The sequence below is a fragment of the Juglans microcarpa x Juglans regia genome, chromosome 6D (assembly GCF_004785595.1).
Source record: "Juglans microcarpa x Juglans regia isolate MS1-56 chromosome 6D, Jm3101_v1.0, whole genome shotgun sequence".
In the NCBI taxonomy this organism is placed as follows: domain Eukaryota; kingdom Viridiplantae; phylum Streptophyta; class Magnoliopsida; order Fagales; family Juglandaceae; genus Juglans; species Juglans microcarpa x Juglans regia.
This window is the reverse complement of record NC_054604.1, coordinates 868,107-885,589: the sequence shown is the minus strand read 5'-3', so window position 1 is coordinate 885,589 and position 17,483 is coordinate 868,107. Positions and strand designations below refer to the sequence as shown.

At 36.9% G+C, this 17,483-nt stretch overlaps 3 protein-coding genes across 7 annotated transcripts; 2 read left to right on the top strand and 1 right to left on the bottom strand.

The window, feature by feature from the left end:
• The first annotated feature begins 571 nt into the window (after positions 1 to 571).
• Positions 572 to 7,733, top strand: LOC121234741 (TITAN-like protein). 4 transcript variants are annotated; one of them, XR_005934444.1, is made up of 9 exons: positions 572 to 1,076; positions 1,440 to 1,566; positions 1,747 to 2,074; positions 2,328 to 2,401; positions 3,097 to 3,151; positions 4,197 to 4,647; positions 5,704 to 5,791; positions 6,630 to 6,857; positions 7,359 to 7,733. XR_005934444.1 is itself a non-coding variant. In XM_041130819.1 (8 exons), the coding sequence occupies exons 1-8, from the start codon at positions 730 to 732 to the stop codon at positions 6,798 to 6,800; spliced, it is 1,641 nt and encodes a 546-aa protein (XP_040986753.1). In that variant the 5' UTR covers positions 572 to 729; the 3' UTR covers positions 6,801 to 7,733. The 4 variants fall into 4 exon arrangements, 2 of the variants coding, with proteins under 2 accessions (XP_040986753.1, XP_040986754.1); XR_005934443.1 differs by having other exon boundaries at positions 6,940 to 7,733; XM_041130819.1 differs by having other exon boundaries at positions 6,630 to 7,733.
• A 2,820-nt stretch (positions 7,734 to 10,553) lies between these two features.
• Positions 10,554 to 13,712, top strand: LOC121268829. Of its 2 annotated transcripts, XM_041173095.1 has the most exons (3): positions 10,555 to 12,301; positions 12,386 to 12,469; positions 12,566 to 13,712. In XM_041173095.1, exons 2-3 carry the CDS (start codon positions 12,419 to 12,421, stop codon positions 13,514 to 13,516), a joined length of 1,002 nt encoding a protein of 333 aa, XP_041029029.1. In that variant the 5' UTR covers positions 10,555 to 12,301; positions 12,386 to 12,418; the 3' UTR covers positions 13,517 to 13,712. The 2 variants fall into 2 exon arrangements, with proteins under 2 accessions (XP_041029028.1, XP_041029029.1); XM_041173094.1 differs by having other exon boundaries at positions 10,554 to 12,469.
• Positions 13,713 to 14,198: 486 nt separating this feature from the next.
• LOC121235040 (acetolactate synthase 2, chloroplastic) lies at positions 14,199 to 16,509 on the bottom strand. Its single transcript, XM_041131247.1, has one exon. It carries the CDS (start codon positions 16,362 to 16,364, stop codon positions 14,379 to 14,381), a length of 1,986 nt encoding a protein of 661 aa, XP_040987181.1. The 5' UTR covers positions 16,365 to 16,509; the 3' UTR covers positions 14,199 to 14,378.
• Positions 16,510 to 17,483: the final 974 nt, after the last annotated feature.

Below are 17,483 nucleotides of genomic sequence, written 5' to 3'. Positions count from 1 at the left end.
GACTCAAAAATTTATGCATTGATTGATTTGAAGTGATTCATTTTAATGTCAAAAGTGGTAACTTCCATGTTGTACTTGAGTAACTTGATCATTAGAATGTTTAGGTTTTATCTCTTGATTATAAATTCTGAATTTTCTAAATCTGGAAAAATGGTAATATTACGTATAGTCGTAAAATGTGTAAGTGTTATACAATCATTTTGAAAAAGAGTAAAATCTATTATGTGTTTGGAAAAAATTAGCAAAAATAACTAGAAACAAAAAGTAATAAGATATGGTTTAAAAAAATAAAATGGCAATAGATTTTTATTTAGATATGAGATAATGCATAAATATGTACATATGAGATTATTATATTATAGATTGTTGAATTGTAAAAATGAAAATAAATATAATTATATGAGGTTATTCAAGATTACGAAAATAAAATAAAAAAATAATTAAAAAATATAAATTTATTAAAGAAATATAAATAATAAAAAATAATAATATTTTATTATTATATAGAATATGTCTAATCTAATATTGAGTTTAAGATTGGAATTGGAATGACCAATGCTCTAAACTTGCGCTTAATACTTTCATTATCCAAACGGCCATAAACTTGCGCCTGAAACTTGACAGCGTGCAGATGAGGAGAGCCGGATTCTCTTTTTCCCCAAAGAATCCGATCGGCAAATAGCCTGCAAGGCGTCCCAATCCGTGCGAGAGAGAAGCGTCGGCACGGTAATGGAAGAACAATCGAAAACGCGGAAGCCAAACCCTAAACCTAGAACCAACACTTCGAAGACTAGTTGTGCCTATGATAACGGTCATAACAAGAAGCAGAAGAAGAGCGAGTACGAGTTCTGCAAGGTGTGCAATCTGAACCACGACCAGGGCCAGCGCCACAAGTACTTCCCCAGTCACAAGACCTCCCTCTCTACCTTCCTCTCTCGGTTCCAATCCAAGCTTTCTGATGTCCGTTTTTTCCTCAAGAATCCCTGCCCTCTCCCCTCCGACCTCGCCTCTCGCAACCGCCTCTGGTGCGTTTTTTGCGACAGCAACATCGACGAGCTTGGTTGCACCTTTGCTTGGTAACTGCATTCTATGCATCCTATTTTTTTTATTGTCTTCTTTAATTTCTGTTTGGTTGCGCGAGGAGAAACGGAAAGACGGTTGAAGGTTTTTGAAATTCTATGCTTTATGTTCTGTTTTTCTGGTTTCCAAATTATAGGGTTGTAATCAACCGTGGTTCATTATTGACTCAGTTTAGTGAAGCTTCTGATTTTCTCGAGATTCTTTGAACAATGAAGTCCGAGAATTATAGAATTTCTCGCCTATATTGATTTTTGGGCAGCCAGACTGTTGAATGTGGTTTCAGAGCTCTGCTTTGGTGGTCTTTTTTTTTTTTTTTTTTTTTTTTTTTTTTTTTGTAAATGTTTGTGTCCTGTTAACAGTTATAATGCAATTAATCATCTAGCGAGTGCGGATCATCTCAAGAATTTGAAGCATTTTCTATGGAAATATGGTGGTGCGGTGGATCACTTGGATACTTTTAGGATTTCAGAAGCTGACGTAGCTAAGGTACTTGGTTAAGTCCTTTGTAATCAATGTTTTTTTGAACATTTTGGAAGAGTGATTCTTCGGGACTTCTCACGTCACTGAATTATCGAGATAGCTGATATTTAAAACATCAAGGAAAGAAACCTAATACTACTTTCATTTACAGACTGATTACTCTTTGTTTTTTCTTTGTGACTGCAGTGGGAGAAGAAGTGCAAATCTTTGAGAAATGATGATGTACTGTCTACTGAAGGACCTATAGGACCAGTGCTTGGACCTTCACATGATATCCACAATGAACTCAACTATGGAAATATTGATAGTTTTGAAAATTGTAGTATCCAATCTGTTAAATCAAGTCATTCAAATGGTGTTATGCCTTTACAGTGTTATACGAATGAGTATCAGGTATCCCATTCAGGACGCTCCGAAGTTCCAAATGTTGGAATGTTTGAGTATGATGCTCAATCTTCTTTACCTGCAGAGACACGCTCTGGTAAAAAATTTTCAGAATTGATGGATTTTAGAGGTGAGCGTGCAATATATTTGAAGTACTTCTTTCTTTCTTTATTGTTGTTTTTGTATTATTATTATTGTTATTATTATTATTATTATTATTATTTGACAAAGAGGCCAACACCTTGTAATTTCTTTATTATTATTATTATTATTATTCATAATTCAAGTTTTTAGTGTATGTTATCGAGGAGATTTCTCGTACTGAATGAGAATGCTTATTCTAGTTTTTTGTTGTCTGCTATGTTTTTACGATGTCGACTCAGTTAACAGGAATAGCCAATATTCTCTCCTTTTTGACACAAAATGCTCAGCCGATGGATATTTCAGTAATGAAAGGGTAAGTTCTGTCATTATTGTGCTGAGTTTTATTAGCTAAAAATATCGGGATCCCCAAGCAAAATGTCATCGTTACCTACCCATCCTGGTTACTGTAGGGTAGTCCGTTCTGTAGAAATGGTTTGAGAAATTGAAGAAATTTTTTTTAATTGAAGGTGGCAGTAACTTCTGCTTAGTTGTGTTCTTGTGGAGACCATCCACCACTGCCCTAAGTTTGAAAAAGAAATTACTACTATCTGTACATTAGAGTGATATCATTCTTGTTTACATATGCAACTAATTGACGGTTTTGTACCATTCACTTATAATGATATTTGTTGGGGTTGTGAATTAACAATTTTTTATGTTCCATGAACTTGTGCCAACAATGGGGCTAGTCATTGGTAGACAATTCCCAATTCTTGAATATGCTAAGCTCTAATGCTTGGAAAATTTGAATCAGCTTGCTATAGGGCAGAATGACTCTATATAGTGCTTGTGTATGTTCAGGTATAGCTATGTTTGGTACGTTGTATCTTTTGGAAGATACTGGTATTATATGCTAACTTCTCAGTAGTGAAAGGGTCAACCTTTCACTTCTTTCATGACCTGCCTGTAAATCTACTCTCTCTCTCTCTCTCTCCCTTTTTTTCTCCATATGTGCGTTTATATGTACTGCTTACAACAGCTTCGAACATTTAATCTATTTTGATATAGACGTATCACGTGCTGGAGGATCAAGGGATTGTAAAAGGAGAGAGCAGTTTTGAAGGTATCAATCTTTGACTACATCAATTTTGGTTTTTTACTTTTTCTTTTTTTTTTTTTGTCTTTTCGTATTATTATTTTTAGACAAAATGCACAAACCCTTCTCAAACTACCAGCTAATTTGCAATCAGCCCCAAATCTATCAATTGTGGCAATCTCCTCTCAAACTACCAAAACATTGTAGTATACTTCTTGTGTACTCTGGCTTTGCCTAGATTCTATTAATAAAATTCCTTCTTACTTATCATAAAAACAAAACTACCAAAAAATCGTAATCTACCCACTCTATAAAAAATTGACACAAATGATAAATGCCATTAATAAAAGATAAAATAAAATAAAAAATTTAAAAATCTATATGTAAAAGACATTTTTATAAAATAAAAAAACTAAAAATTGGAAATTTGTTTAAAAGATAATATTTTTTCAGACAAAAAAATCAAAACATTAAAAATCATAGAAAGAATTAAAATTACAAAAGTAATGTAAAGTTATTTTTAGAAAATATTTTTAAAAATTGAACATAGGGCATCCAAACCATTAGGCCATGGTAGTAGCATAGGAAGCACCCGAGCGAATAACTCTACCCTCAAAGGTTTGCAACTTTGCTCTTCCAGAGTTGTTTAAGTTTTTAGTTTTTTAAAATATATTTTTTTGATAAGTAAAAGAACGATTTTTAAAAAAAATATATTTATTGCTTTTTATTTACATTTAGGGGTAATTTTGTCTTCTAAGGGGAAAAGGCTGTACATTGCAATTTGGTAGTTTGGTGATTGCCTAAATTGATAGTTTGGGGGGTTGGTTGCAAATTGGGTGGTAGTTTGAGGGGTTTTGCGCATTGTCCCATTTCTTTTTGCCACAGAGCTTTTAGCTAGACTCCATATGAATTCTTCATTAGAGTGGCATGTTTTCGTAGGATTGATGTAACTGAGATTGTATGCAGCAAAATTCACATATAGACTTATGGTTAGCTTAGTGCACAAGTTGGTGGAGTGATGCTTTATTTGACACCTGATGTCCTTTCCTCATCTTGTGATTCATTTCTTTAGGTTTGCAAAATCTCACAAGAATTTCTACCTTGGCTGCTGACAAGGCTGATAATGTGCATTCTGGAGCTCCTCCTCCATGGTTTGAAGCAACTGAAGAAAGTCAGATCAATGTTCAACAAAGCCCCACAGTAGGCAGCCTTATGTCCCTAAATAAGTCAGGGAAGTCCAAAAAATTGAACCCGAAACGGGTTGGAGCTGTTTGGGCAGAAAAGAGAAAGATTGAGCTTGAGATGGAGAAAAGAGGAGAGATTGTCAATAGTGACTGCACTGCTAACTGGCTTCCTAACTTTGGTAGAGTATGGCAATCTGGTAGCCGAAAAGAATCTAGAAAAGAGTTTGAGATGGAGAAACAAGAATTTATCAAGCCTGAAAGTAAATCTGAGATGCCAGTTAAGATACAACCTTACGTCAGCAAGCGAATGGTGAGCTCCAAATTTTTGCATGCCACTTTGTAGGTTCCAAAATCCTTTAGGCTAATTCTCGTAAGTTGAGGTTATGGAAATATCTTACTGTATCATGTGACTAGTACAGCATTGCACTCCAAGGTTGTCTGCGTTTTTCTTTTTTTTTGTACTTACTGGCACTTGGAATTAGCATTTTATCTGCTGCATGTTATTAAGTTGTGGAATACCACCCGTGGGTAGCCCAAGTGGTAAGGGCGAACTTATGTGCATGAGCCCCATGTCATAGGTTCGATTCCCCCTGGGATCAATCTGCGATTTAAGTGGGAGGCATGGCGGTGGGTTTCTGTGCTAGTCTCCCCGAGGGTTTAGGTTCCTTGGGTGAGTCCTAAGGGATCTGCCATGGGGTGGTTTCCCTGTCATAAAAATAAAAAGTTATTTAGTTGTGGAATGATAGGAGCTGTAATTGGCTTCAGCACGTTCCCCAATACAATTAATCAAGAAGGAAGAAAGATATGCTGTAAGCTAAAATGGAATTTGTTTTACTGCCTTACCTGCAGGTAAGGCAGTTTTTATGGTACCTGGGGTCTTAACTCTTTAAGTGCTGAAATCTGGTGGATATAGCAGCTTATTCATTAGAGATGAATTGCCATCATTGTCGGGTAACAGTTGATTTTCTTTGGAACTTAAAAAGCTAGCTCTGTTTTATATTCTAGACTTCGTTTTTTTTTTGGTCGGTGTTTTATATTCTAGACTTCTAGAATATGTATATGCATGTGTAGCATGTGTGGAACTTAAAAGCTAGCTCATTTATATTTTAGTTCGTGTAGATACGTGTGGGCACACACCGTGGTATGTGAGGCTGTATATGTGCTAAATAAATGCTTGTTGTTTCCAGAATGGACCAGAAGTGATGTTTAGCTTTAGCGTTAATTGTTTGAAACCTTCGTGGAGTTTGTTGCATGTAGTTTTTATGATTTCACACATATAGCATGATAATGAAGAAAGTTCCTTGCCAAAAATAATAATGTAAATAGTTATGCCTGAGTTTGGCTGTTACGAAGGGAGTTCCTAAGGCTTATACTTTTCTTTCGTCACCCTTGCAGCGAAGAGAAGCAGGTGAATGATCATATTGGAGACACAAATGACAAATGTTGCGGGCCTGGTGGCTGTCATGTTAGAGAATCACTGCATGTATTCACCCCTTCCCTATGCCAAGTTTTTATTGGAGATTGAATAGAGTTCTGATCTTGTAGGAAGAATGGGAAGCAGAGTTGGTGCAATGCAGCCTAAAATGGGTTATATAGTTACTAGGTCATTGTACATTAAAAGAAAAAAGGACCACTACGTATAATTTTTTTGATAAGTCACTGCGTATAATCAATGACATTATTGGCATTTCGTCTGTCGTGCCAAATGCATTCTACACAAATCCTTTTTCCCACATCTCATATATGCAGGATCAATTTTTGGTAGAATCAATGTTACCATGTAAAGAACGTATGTAATAGTTGTGATGCTGAGTTCTAACATCTCCCTCGATTTCTAGATTACGAGAAGCGTGCTTCTGTCTGAAATGTTGCCCATATTGCATATTTGACCTTTTATGTCGATGTGGTTGTAGTGCATCAGGCTGTTGAAATTGATATATTAGTATCATCTTGTGTTGCCTCTTATGCTTGCGGCCCTAAAACTTGATTGGCATGCTCTAGGCTGGTACATGCAAATTCCCATGTCCCTGTGTTTCTTATTTTTGCAATTGCTCATGCTTTTGTTTAAGAGGTAAAAACCGCTCAGTAATAAAATCAGCTTGTTACCATGTGCTCTCACTTTTAACAAAAAGAATGATATTACACTATCACAATAGTATTAGCCGTGCAAAATTTTGTAGAATTGAATTGATATCTGATCCTGAAAACCCATAGGTTCCCTTTGGAAGAAACCAAGTTCTCTTCACATAGAAACTCCCACGAAAACCACTTTTCTACCACTCGATTGACATCATGTATGACTACATCTGTTGCGTTCCCAGATCTTGCCATTATACTTGCAGTATAGATTGTTGGCATCCTACCTGGTGCCTCTGGTGTATCTCCACTCGGTCCATCCACCACTATCACATCCCACTTGTGCTGGTATACTTCTTGCGGTAGATTTTTCAATGCAAGCTTGCATGTTGATCCCCGAAGCGGTCCTGAGCTAGGTGCACAGGCTGGATCCTGTCTTGCTTGTTTGAGCAGCTTGTAAGCCTTGTTTCCAGGTATCTGATAATCAACCTTGTACGTTCTAGTGCTATTTGAATTTGTTTTGATTGTGCTTAGATCGTTAATCTCATCCTCTAGAAAGATGGTGGTGCCACCTGCATTGATCTGCGAGAGGTTCAGATATTGGTATGCAAACCCAAAGATAAGCAGGTTGCAGGGGGCCTTGTTGATAATAAGATTTGATAGGAGCAGAAATTCCTTTTCTGTGAGGGTGCTGGCATTGGCAGAGGTTTTTAGCTGATTTGTTGAGGAGCCTGGTGAATTTTTTGGACTGTCGATGCATGGGGGAGAAAGGCATGTGTGGTGAACAATAGTGGGTAAAGTAGGCTTTGAAGAGGAACTGGATGCATTAGTGATTGTGATCAAAAGAAATCTGATGATGGAGAAACTTGATAAGATCATGAGGAGGACTGGGATAACTTTCTTTACGGCGATGTTCATTCTTTTCCGTCCTCTGCAATATTTGTAAATAATGGGTAGATTGTGTTGTGCCTCAGGCAAGAGTGCAGGAGAAAACTGAACAAGAGGAGTTACAAGAGAGCGGCAATGAAGCACTTCTGGGGCATTGTTTCAGCAGTAGCACAGCTACCAGCACCCCCTATCCTCTTAACAGGTCAGTTGGGGGGTTTTTTTTTATGACTCGGGGTTGTTAAATCTAATGGAGCCCCCTTGGTATCTTCTTGAGTGACAAGGAAGGAAACGGTTTGCTTTTGTTTCAAGTGTTGTATTTTTCTCTTTTTATTTATGAGTTGTCACCTAATTCCTGTGGTGTTTGCAGTATATTTTGCGAATTGGAAATATAAATTAAATTATAAACTGCGTGCGTGTATCCATTTGAAAAAGATGGGTGAAGAAGATTGGCGTTTCAATCATTTTAATGGGGGTGGTAATGGTGGTGACTTGGGTTTTGGAACTTCTAAGAGATAACGATGTTGGTTCATTATGTCACCTTTTGTTTTTGTTTTTGGGTAGCGTGTGCTAGTTTTGAGTGAAGTTGAAGAAGGCTAGCATGTAGTTGAAAGGCCGCTTTCAAACAATGACTTTCTAGGATCTTTTTTCATTTTATTTTTCTTTTTATTTATATTAGGAGTCTGTCTGTTATCCATTTAGATGGTCAGTGGACGTTGGTGTTGTAATTTGCTTATGGAATTACCCAAGACATGGAAGGAAACGTGATCATGGGGCACAAAATACAAAAGTGGGTTGGTATATGTTTTAAATCCGAAACTTAGGCCTGTCCATCCAGGCTGGGAAAAATCCTAGCCTGGTCCTTCCGGACCGGAACAAATCCGGGTGTACCCCGGAACTCGGGTTTACAACCCGATAATTTATTTTTTTTTAGCAACTAAATGAACATCAACTCAAAAGGAAATTGAATATTATATCCAATGAATCATCCATTTTATATTTTTTTTTCCTCTCTTCTCCATGTGGTTTTTTATTGGTAGTCAAGGAATATGTAGGCTTTGATTTAAAAAATTAAATAAATAAAGTTTGAATGCTGCATCAACATTTTTTTATGAAAAAATATTCATAACATGTAGGTTTTGATTTAAAAAAAAAAAAATTGGGTGCAATTCGCAACTTGGGTTCCGGGTTTTTAAAAACCGGTTTCAATCTAGTTTCCGGCCCGGATTTGACCAGAGCTAACCATGTTCGGGTTCTGGCCTGATTTTGAAACTCGGGTTCTAAGGCCGGAACCGGTTGAACAGTACTACTGAAACCCTTATATTCTAATGTACACATTCGTGGACATTTTAACATGCTGCAAAGAGAATGTGAAAGAAGTGAAAAAGACTTGTTCTCTTTCCACAGAAATTAATGCCACGGAACTTGTAAAAAGATGCTAATTTATAGATAGGTAAATTGTAATTCGGATACTTCTAACATTATCTTCTGTATTTTACTTAAAATGGATTATGAGATGCTTGAAAAATAAGATGAGATGAGAATTTTGTAAATACTAGTAAGATGGTTTATGAATAATAGTAAGATAGTTTTTTTTTTTTTGATACATGGGGGAGGCGGGATTTGATAATTGGTTCTTTTAGTGAGAAATCAAGGCGTTGATCTTGGCTAGTAGTAAGATAATTTGAGATAAGTATTTATTGAGTTTTGAGAAAGGAGAAAGAAAAAGTTGAATAAAAAATATTATAGAATTAAAATATTGTTAGAATATAATTTTTTAATATAATTTTTATTTTAGAATTTGAAAATGTTGAATCATTTTTCTATCTTTTATTTGAAAAGTTAGGAAAGTTGTAATGATTGGTTTGAAATTATTTTTCTTTAAATGATGTTTGGGAAAGAAATGAGATAGGATGAGATGAGATGGGATGATATGAGATGAAAAATGTTTCCAAACATCCCCGAAGGGCTTGTTTGGAAAAAATTTTCATATTAAAATTTTCATTTCATCTCATCTCCTTCCTAAACATCACTCAAATATCAAAATTTTTAAACTAATCATTAAAACTTTCTCCAACTTTCAAACAAAAAATAAAAAACAATTCAATTTTTTCAAATCTCTAAATAAAAATAATATTAAAAAATTATATTCTAATAATATTTTAACTTTATTATATTTTTTATTCAACTTTTTCTCCCTCATTTCTCAAACCCCATAAAATATTAAACTATCTTACTATTATTCACAAACTATCTTATTACTATTTTACAAAATTTTTATCCAATCTCACTTCCTAAGCTTGTTAGTATAAAATCTGAGGTATTTCTACTCGTTTCATTAAAAATGCCCTATGTTTTACAAGCAATTAATATCATTTATTTTAAAAGTAATGCTAGGTACAAATTCCGAATAGACAAGTTTAACGCAAGTCCTTTGTAAAAAGTGAGTCCCACTAAAAAAGAATATATTCTTTTTTTACTTTTTATGGTGTGGTTCACTTTCTTTACAAAAGGATTTTGTGGGATTTTTCGGGATTGTATAAATCATTACTCTTATTTTAATTTAAATGAAGAATAACCATTCGGAAAAAGAGACATAAAAGCTAGGGATAAACATGAATGCACCAATTAAAAATAGATTGCTGAGAATGAATGCAAAAGGTAAGGTGGTGCTGAAAGATCTTGATATTTGCTGCTGCTGAATGAAAAGAGTTGGTGAGAGACGTGTGAAGGAAAAACGGAAGAAGGACGTTTTTTTAACACGCTTGCTTTAAATATTTCAAATCAATGAAGACTTTGGAAACAGATATTGTGACATTCATCTCCTTGAGTCTTGAAGGAGATTTCTCTCGTCCTGAATACAAGGAATGCACAGGAAAAACTCATCTTTTAGGAAAGAAAGAATAATAAAAAGATAATGTTCCAAAGTCCCAAGCCATAGTTGACAAAAGGGGAGTTTTTGGCTTCGCAGTCCTTTTCCAGAGCAGCTTCCCAGAAGCTTCAATGCAGAGAATTGTTCAAACAAGGGTTGATATATGTATTCAAGGAAGAATAAACAGAGCCACAGGTAATATTTGGTTATAATAATAAGAATGTCTTTGCACTGTTAGGTTCGACTGAGACATAAGGTAAGGCTGTTCCTGGTCTGGCATATATATATATATATTGATTAATCTTATAATACGTGAAGTGGCATATATATATATATTGATTAATCTTATAATACGTGAAGTGGCATATATATATATATATATAAATATATATATATATATATATATATATTAATTTCAATGTCATTGTCCGTGACTAATCGCTTGTTCATGTGACCTTGTCTGTATGGAAGCTGCTGTCTTAGGCATCTCTACACGGCATATACTCTCTCCTGTCTCCCTCTCTCCTCAACATTGTTTACACCGAATCACAAGCATTTGTTTTTTTGGTTTCTTCTGTACTTGGACAGAGCTTCCAGTCATGTCTAATTGACCCCATTTTAACATATTATTTAGCCAAGAATGGCTGATGAGCACATACATTATAGCAAGCAATTGGCAGCAAAAATTCATATAGTTTCGAAAAAATCTTTTGCTTTTATTCTTTTCTATCGTATATACCTCAGTAGGATGAGTACTTCTTATATATTATTCAATAAGGTTTTGTATTCAATGTGAGATAACCATCAATACCTTGACAGATGAGATTCTCTAAGACTCTTAACTATTTGATGCCAAAAAATTCTTGCTTTGTTATTTGTTCTTTGCATAAATGCTAAATTTATACATGTAACCTCGATACTAAAGACAATACCGAACGGTATAGGTATAATAATAATGAACAGCATATGTATAGGTATAACCATCTCTCCTTTATGGCTTACCTATTTTGCATTTTTATGTAAAATGACTAACCAACATGTCAATGACATATTAGAATTATGTAAAATCAATGCAAATAACATATGAGCTAAAGTCATTCTCTACATTTATATTACATGCATTATTCATCTATGTAAACATTTTTTTTCTTATTTCTTTCTTGATATTTCTCACTTTCTCTCTTTTATTTATATAATATGAAAAAGTTATGACATCTGAGTTTCCCATGATGCAGGTGGAACAAGATCCCAGATTACCAGGGAACTCAATGAGGGTCAAATTCTGAGAAAATTTCATACTCACGTTTACCAGCTATTGGAAGTAACTCTACCCTTAAAGTCATTACCAATAAATGGGTCCATTGCTTCAAGCCAAACGCACTCAAGGGTCATTTTCCCTCCAAAATTTAATATTTCAGAGCGTGTGATTTCATCTCCAATCAAATATATATTGAGTTTTCTTCACAAGTCATATTTTCATTTAAAATTTTGAGTCGGTAGATATCCTAGCCAGACCAAAGGTTTAATATGATACCTAAACTCAACCAGAGATAATCTATATACCAAACCATGGTTATAGCAACAAAACTAGTTCTAATGGTTCGTGGTATCCTGTTTCAAAGCATTGCTGCTGTCATTGTGGACGTAATGATCATTAGTTCTGATAATTTGTTTAATACCCCCACCTTTCAGATCCACATCTGCAACAACCAAAGTTTTGGGGTGTTGGGCTTGGTCTTCTCTTTACATCTGCCTTTGTTTGTTCCTCCAGATCCTCTCTTTTTTTTTCTCTCTTTCTAGTTGTTTCTTTTAGTTTATCTAATACACCAATGTATATCAACAAGATGTTTTGATCAGTTCGGCTTGTTTTTCTCTATTTCCTCTTCTTCTCTCTTCTGTCATCGCTTCCATATCTTCTATTCTTTCCTAAATCTTTCAGCCTAAACCCATTCTGCAGCAAGAGTTTTTTTTTTTTTTTCACCTCAAGAGAATTTGTAAATACATACCTCTCTTTCTTCTCTTGATTTCTTGAATTTGTAGATACATACCTCTTTTTCTTTCACAGATCTTCCCAAAACTTGCATATTTGGCCAATAAAAAGTTCTATGTTTCAATAGTGGCAGAGTATACATACTATGTGTTCTTCATGCAGGATCTAAGGTGAGTGCTTATAATTCAAAACCATATTCTTTACTGTCATGTTCAATTCCGTCTCACAAAGTTATGACAAATCAGGCAATGAAGGAAGGTGATAAAGAAAAATCCCTCTTTGCTTCTATGCACAAACCACCTGCATCAAATGGCAGACCAAGCAGTATGGTTGTTAAGGTATAATTCATTTTCTTATGTCTTGTTTTCTAGAAGGTTTTAATGGTGCCTAATATAATCTCTTTCTGATTGTTCTTTTTCTTGAACTAAAAACAGAAAGCACATACTGTGATACCTGCTCATATCGTAGCCGAAGCCATATCAACACTCCATGGTCTTGACCTCAGATGGTCAGGCCCGATCACGCCAACAGAAATGCGGTATGTTGAGCAGTATGTCTTAGCAAAGTATCCAGAGTATGCCGGGCTAGTGGAAGGAGAAAAGAGAGATCTCTCTGGTCTTTGCATCAATGAGGAGCCTTCAGATACTACGTTTGATGATAGGCGGAAGTCCCCTAGGGGTAGTTTAAGAGACCCTTCCACCCCTACTTTTGGAAGCAGTCATCCTGATTTGGATAGGACCCAGTTGGAGCCATCAAGATTGCTTGATATTCTCACCAAGAAATCCACGTTTCCCGGAAGTTTTATCTCGATCCCTGAAATCCAAGCTCGAAACAAGGTTTTGAAGCACTGCGGATTATCCGATGATGACTATCTTGTACTCTTCACTCCCAGCTACCAGGATGCCATGAAGTTAGTTGGGGAGAGCTACCCTTTCTTCAAGGGAAACCTTTACATGACAGCTATAGGGGAAGAAGAACAAGAAGAAGACTGCATAAGGGAGTTTGCAATTTTCAAGGAGTCCAAAGTGATATCAGCACCTAAGGATTGGCTGGATTTGAGGATAAAGGGATCACAGCTTAGCCAGTATTTTAGGAGGAAGTGTAAGCACAGCCCAAAAGGACTATTCGCTTATCCTGCCGATATTAATGGGACTCGTTATTCAATGCATTGGGTTTCAGAAGCCCACAGGAACTACTGGCATGTTCTGCTTGATGCTACCGCACTGGTTGTAGGGGAGGATAGGTTGAATCTCGCACTCCACCAACCAGACTATGTATTGCGTAGTCTTGACAATGCACATGCTAATCCTTCAAGGATCACTTGCCTCTTGGTCAGAAAGAAATCCTTTGACACCACAACAGCTTCATCTCAGGCAAATGAGTGAGAAGGAGAGAGAGTTCTTAATCTGATGCTAACACGGCTTTGGATCAGAGCAACTGAGTTAACGAGGTTTGATTGACATTGTCTTGTAGGATATGTTTAAACTGGTGTAGCTATATCAGTACATTTTAGCAGCTTGGACATTTACATTAATACCGTTTTTCAAGAAATACCAGATAAGTCGTTAGCTGATTATGATATATAGACACGATTATGCAGCAAGTCTGGTGACTGAAACAACGGGGAAGCCTAGCCGAGCCTAAAGGAGCTTTTCAAATTCCATCCATAGTGACTCCTATTATAAAACCAGGAGCGTTCCTTTCACATCTCCTTCGGAGTTTTCAAGGACCAAAAAAGTGGGCTCCATTGATACAAACTCCGAGTTCAGATGTGTCTCCCGTATACCACGTACGCGTGAAAAGTGCAAAGCTACCTCGTATACCACGGGAAAGTGCAGATCTTTTCTAGATTGACGGGATAGAGTTTAATAGCACTGCAATATAAATATACTAAAAAAAAAAAAAATTTACTTCTTCCGCATCAGTTATTGATATGATATGCGTAAAATTATGTAAGTGGAAGCATTACTCCACATTGCAGTAAGAGAACTAGAGATCCTCTTTAGATTCATAGGGCGTGGAAGAAAATATTTTGCACTCCCACGTATAAGCAAAGATTAACTGCGATGAGATGAACATTTCTTATATTCAAACCAGAAATAATTAAAAAGGGAGAAAGGGTGACTGGGAATTTGTCCAAGCAAAAAGACATCACAGCTACTAACTCAAGAACTAACTTACTTCAAGCATGAGCCGACTCAAAACATACATACAAAAGCATAAAAAACAGATATAATGGCCACGAAATCAGTAAGCAGACCTCCCATCACCCTCAACGATCACATCTTTGAAGGCCCCGCCACTCGGTATCATAGGAAGCACATGTTCCTGATGTGGTACAATCACATCCAGTAAGTACGGTCCAGGAGTGTCCAGCATCTTCTGAATTGCTGCTCTTACATCTCCCTTCTTTGTGACGCGGGCAGCAGGTATATCACAAGCTTCTGCAAACTTCAACATATTCGGAAAAATCTCCGACTCCCGAGATGGGTCTCCAAGATAAGTGTGAGCCCTGTTAGCCTTGTAGAACCTGTCCTCCCATTGCACCACCATACCCAGATGCTGGTTATTCAGCAACATTATCTTAACCGGAAGATTTTCCACCCGGATGGTTGCCAACTCTTGGACATTCATGATAAAACTTCCATCACCATCAATATCTACAACAACAGCATCTGGGTTCGCAACTGCTGCTCCAATGGCAGCAGGAAGTCCAAAACCCATAGCCCCCAATCCCCCAGAAGTCAACCAATGGCGAGGCTTCTTATAGTTGTAAAACTGAGCAGCCCACATCTGATGCTGTCCAACACCGGTGCTTATAATTGCATTCCCATCAGTCAACTCATCAAGTACCTGAATCGCATATTGAGGAGGAATAGCCTCCCCAAAAGTCTTAAAACTCAATGGATATTTCACTTTCTGCTCTTTCAACTCCTCCCTCCAAGCCGAAAAATCAAGATTGAGCTTATGACGTTTCCCCTCCAATATCTGGTTCATCCCCTCCAATGCCAACCTCAGATCAGAACAGATGGACACATGGGGCTGTTTATTCTTCCCAATCTCGGCTGGATCAATGTCAATATGAACAATCTTAGCTCGGCTGGCAAAAGCCTCGAGCTTCCCCGTCACACGGTCATCAAACCTAACCCCGAAGGCAAGCAACAAGTCAGACTTATCCACAGCATAATTGGCATACACAGTGCCGTGCATCCCCAGCATCTGAAGCGATAACTCATCTGATAATGGGAATGCCCCAAGACCCATCAAAGTACTAGCCACTGGGATCCCAGTCAACTCAACAAACCGCCTCAACTCCTCACTCGAATTCAAGCACCCACCACCAACATATAGCACCGGTTTCCTCGACTCAGACACCAACCTCACAATCTGCTCCAAATGCACTTCGCTCGGCGCCTTTGGCAACCTGGAAGTGTAACCAGCCAACCCAATGGGTTGATTCCAATTCGGAACCACCAACTGTTGCTGAATGTCTTTCGGTATATCAATCAGAACCGGACCTGGGCGACCCGACGTGGCTAAGTAATAGGCTTCGCTAACAATCCTAGGAATGTCTTCAACATTGAGAACAAGATAATTATGCTTGGTGATAGAGCGAGTTACCTCCACAATCGGGGTTTCTTGGAACGCGTCCGTACCGATCATTCGGCGAGGAACCTGGCCGGTGATGGCAACAAGTGGGACGCTATCGAGCAAGGCATCAGCGAGGCCGCTGACAAGGTTGGTGGCGCCTGGGCCGGAGGTGGCAATGCACACCCCAGGAAGGCCAGAGGAGCGAGCGTAGCCCTCCGCTGCAAAAACTCCGCCTTGCTCGTGGCGGGGAAGGACGTTGCGGATGATAGAGGAGCGCGTCAGAGCCTGGTGAATTTCCATGGAGGCGCCTCCAGGATAGGCGAAGACGGTGTTGACACCAAGGCGCTCAAGGGCCTCGACGAGGACATCAGCGCCTTTACGCGGCTCGTCGGGAGCATATCGGGACACGAAAGATTCTGGGGTGGTGGACGTTGTTTTCTGGGTGCCAGTGGTGAATGCAACAGCGGGGCTGGGGAAGGAGTTGGAGACGTGAAGGGAGATGGGGGAGTGGCGGGGAGCGGAGCGGTTTTGGAGAACGTGGCGAGAGAAGGGAATGGAAAATCTGGAGATTAGGGATTTGGAAGATAAAGGTGAAGGTTTAGGGAAGGTGGTGGGTGCGGCAGCGGCTGCCATTGAAGACATGAGGAGGAGAACCAGAGTATGAGAGATAAAGAGGCGTCTGAAGTCAGAACCCTAAGAAGAAGAAGAGCGGCGGCGAGCAAAAGGTCGTAAGTGAATGGCGGCCACGGAAACAAAATTGGTTAAGATTTTATTAGAATGCCCTCGGTCTGTCGGTTGTTGTGCTTGCTACTTTGCTTATTTATAGGGCAGAGTTGGAAAATAAGAGCGTCAGTTTGCCTTCTCGTTAGCTCATTTTTTTTTCATTTGTTTATTTATTTTACTGAAAATCTAATTTTGCATTGAATTATTTATCTAAATTTTATATAATAATTTTGTTACTCATCATTTCTATATACCACATATTATATATATATATATTTTTTTATTTTTTATTTTCTTAACCTTATTCAATTCTTCTACACATTATCTATATATCACACATTTAGTAAAAGAAAAAAAAAATAAAAAAATAAAAAAATATATATAGTATGTGGTGTGTAGGATGATGAATAGAATTTTTTTTTTTATATATAATTTTTAATGAAATAAAATATATTTTGTGTTAATTTTCATAATTTATAGCGTACATTCTTTCAATGATTTTATATTTGAGAAATGAAATTTTTAATTTTAATGTATGCAAGTCTCGCACACTTCTTTTAAAAAAGTGAATAAATTTAAAACTCATATAAAAAAATATTTATTTTAATAGTAAACTCTTTTTTTTTAAATAGAGTACACGTTATTTGCACATCCTAAGAGAGTAAGAGTATATCTAACATTACTCTTTATATTTAATAAAATAATAGTTCGATTGGATGAAATAATCAGATTTTCAATAGTTGGTTTGAAGAAATAATTAATACTTTACTTAAATTATCTTTTTGAAAAAAAATTAAGGTTTGGTTGGATGAAATAATCATAAAAAAAAATTAAATGCTTACTACAGTACACACCATAGACTTAGCTACGATAAGTCTATCTTATCATAGCTAAAAAATTGGATTTTTTTATTTTTATTGTTTTGAAAATTAGACCTTCATTGCATCACATAGACTTATCGTAGCTAAAAAATTGGATTTTTTTATTTTTATTGTTTTGAAAATTAGACCTTCATTGCATCACATTGCTCTATGGCCT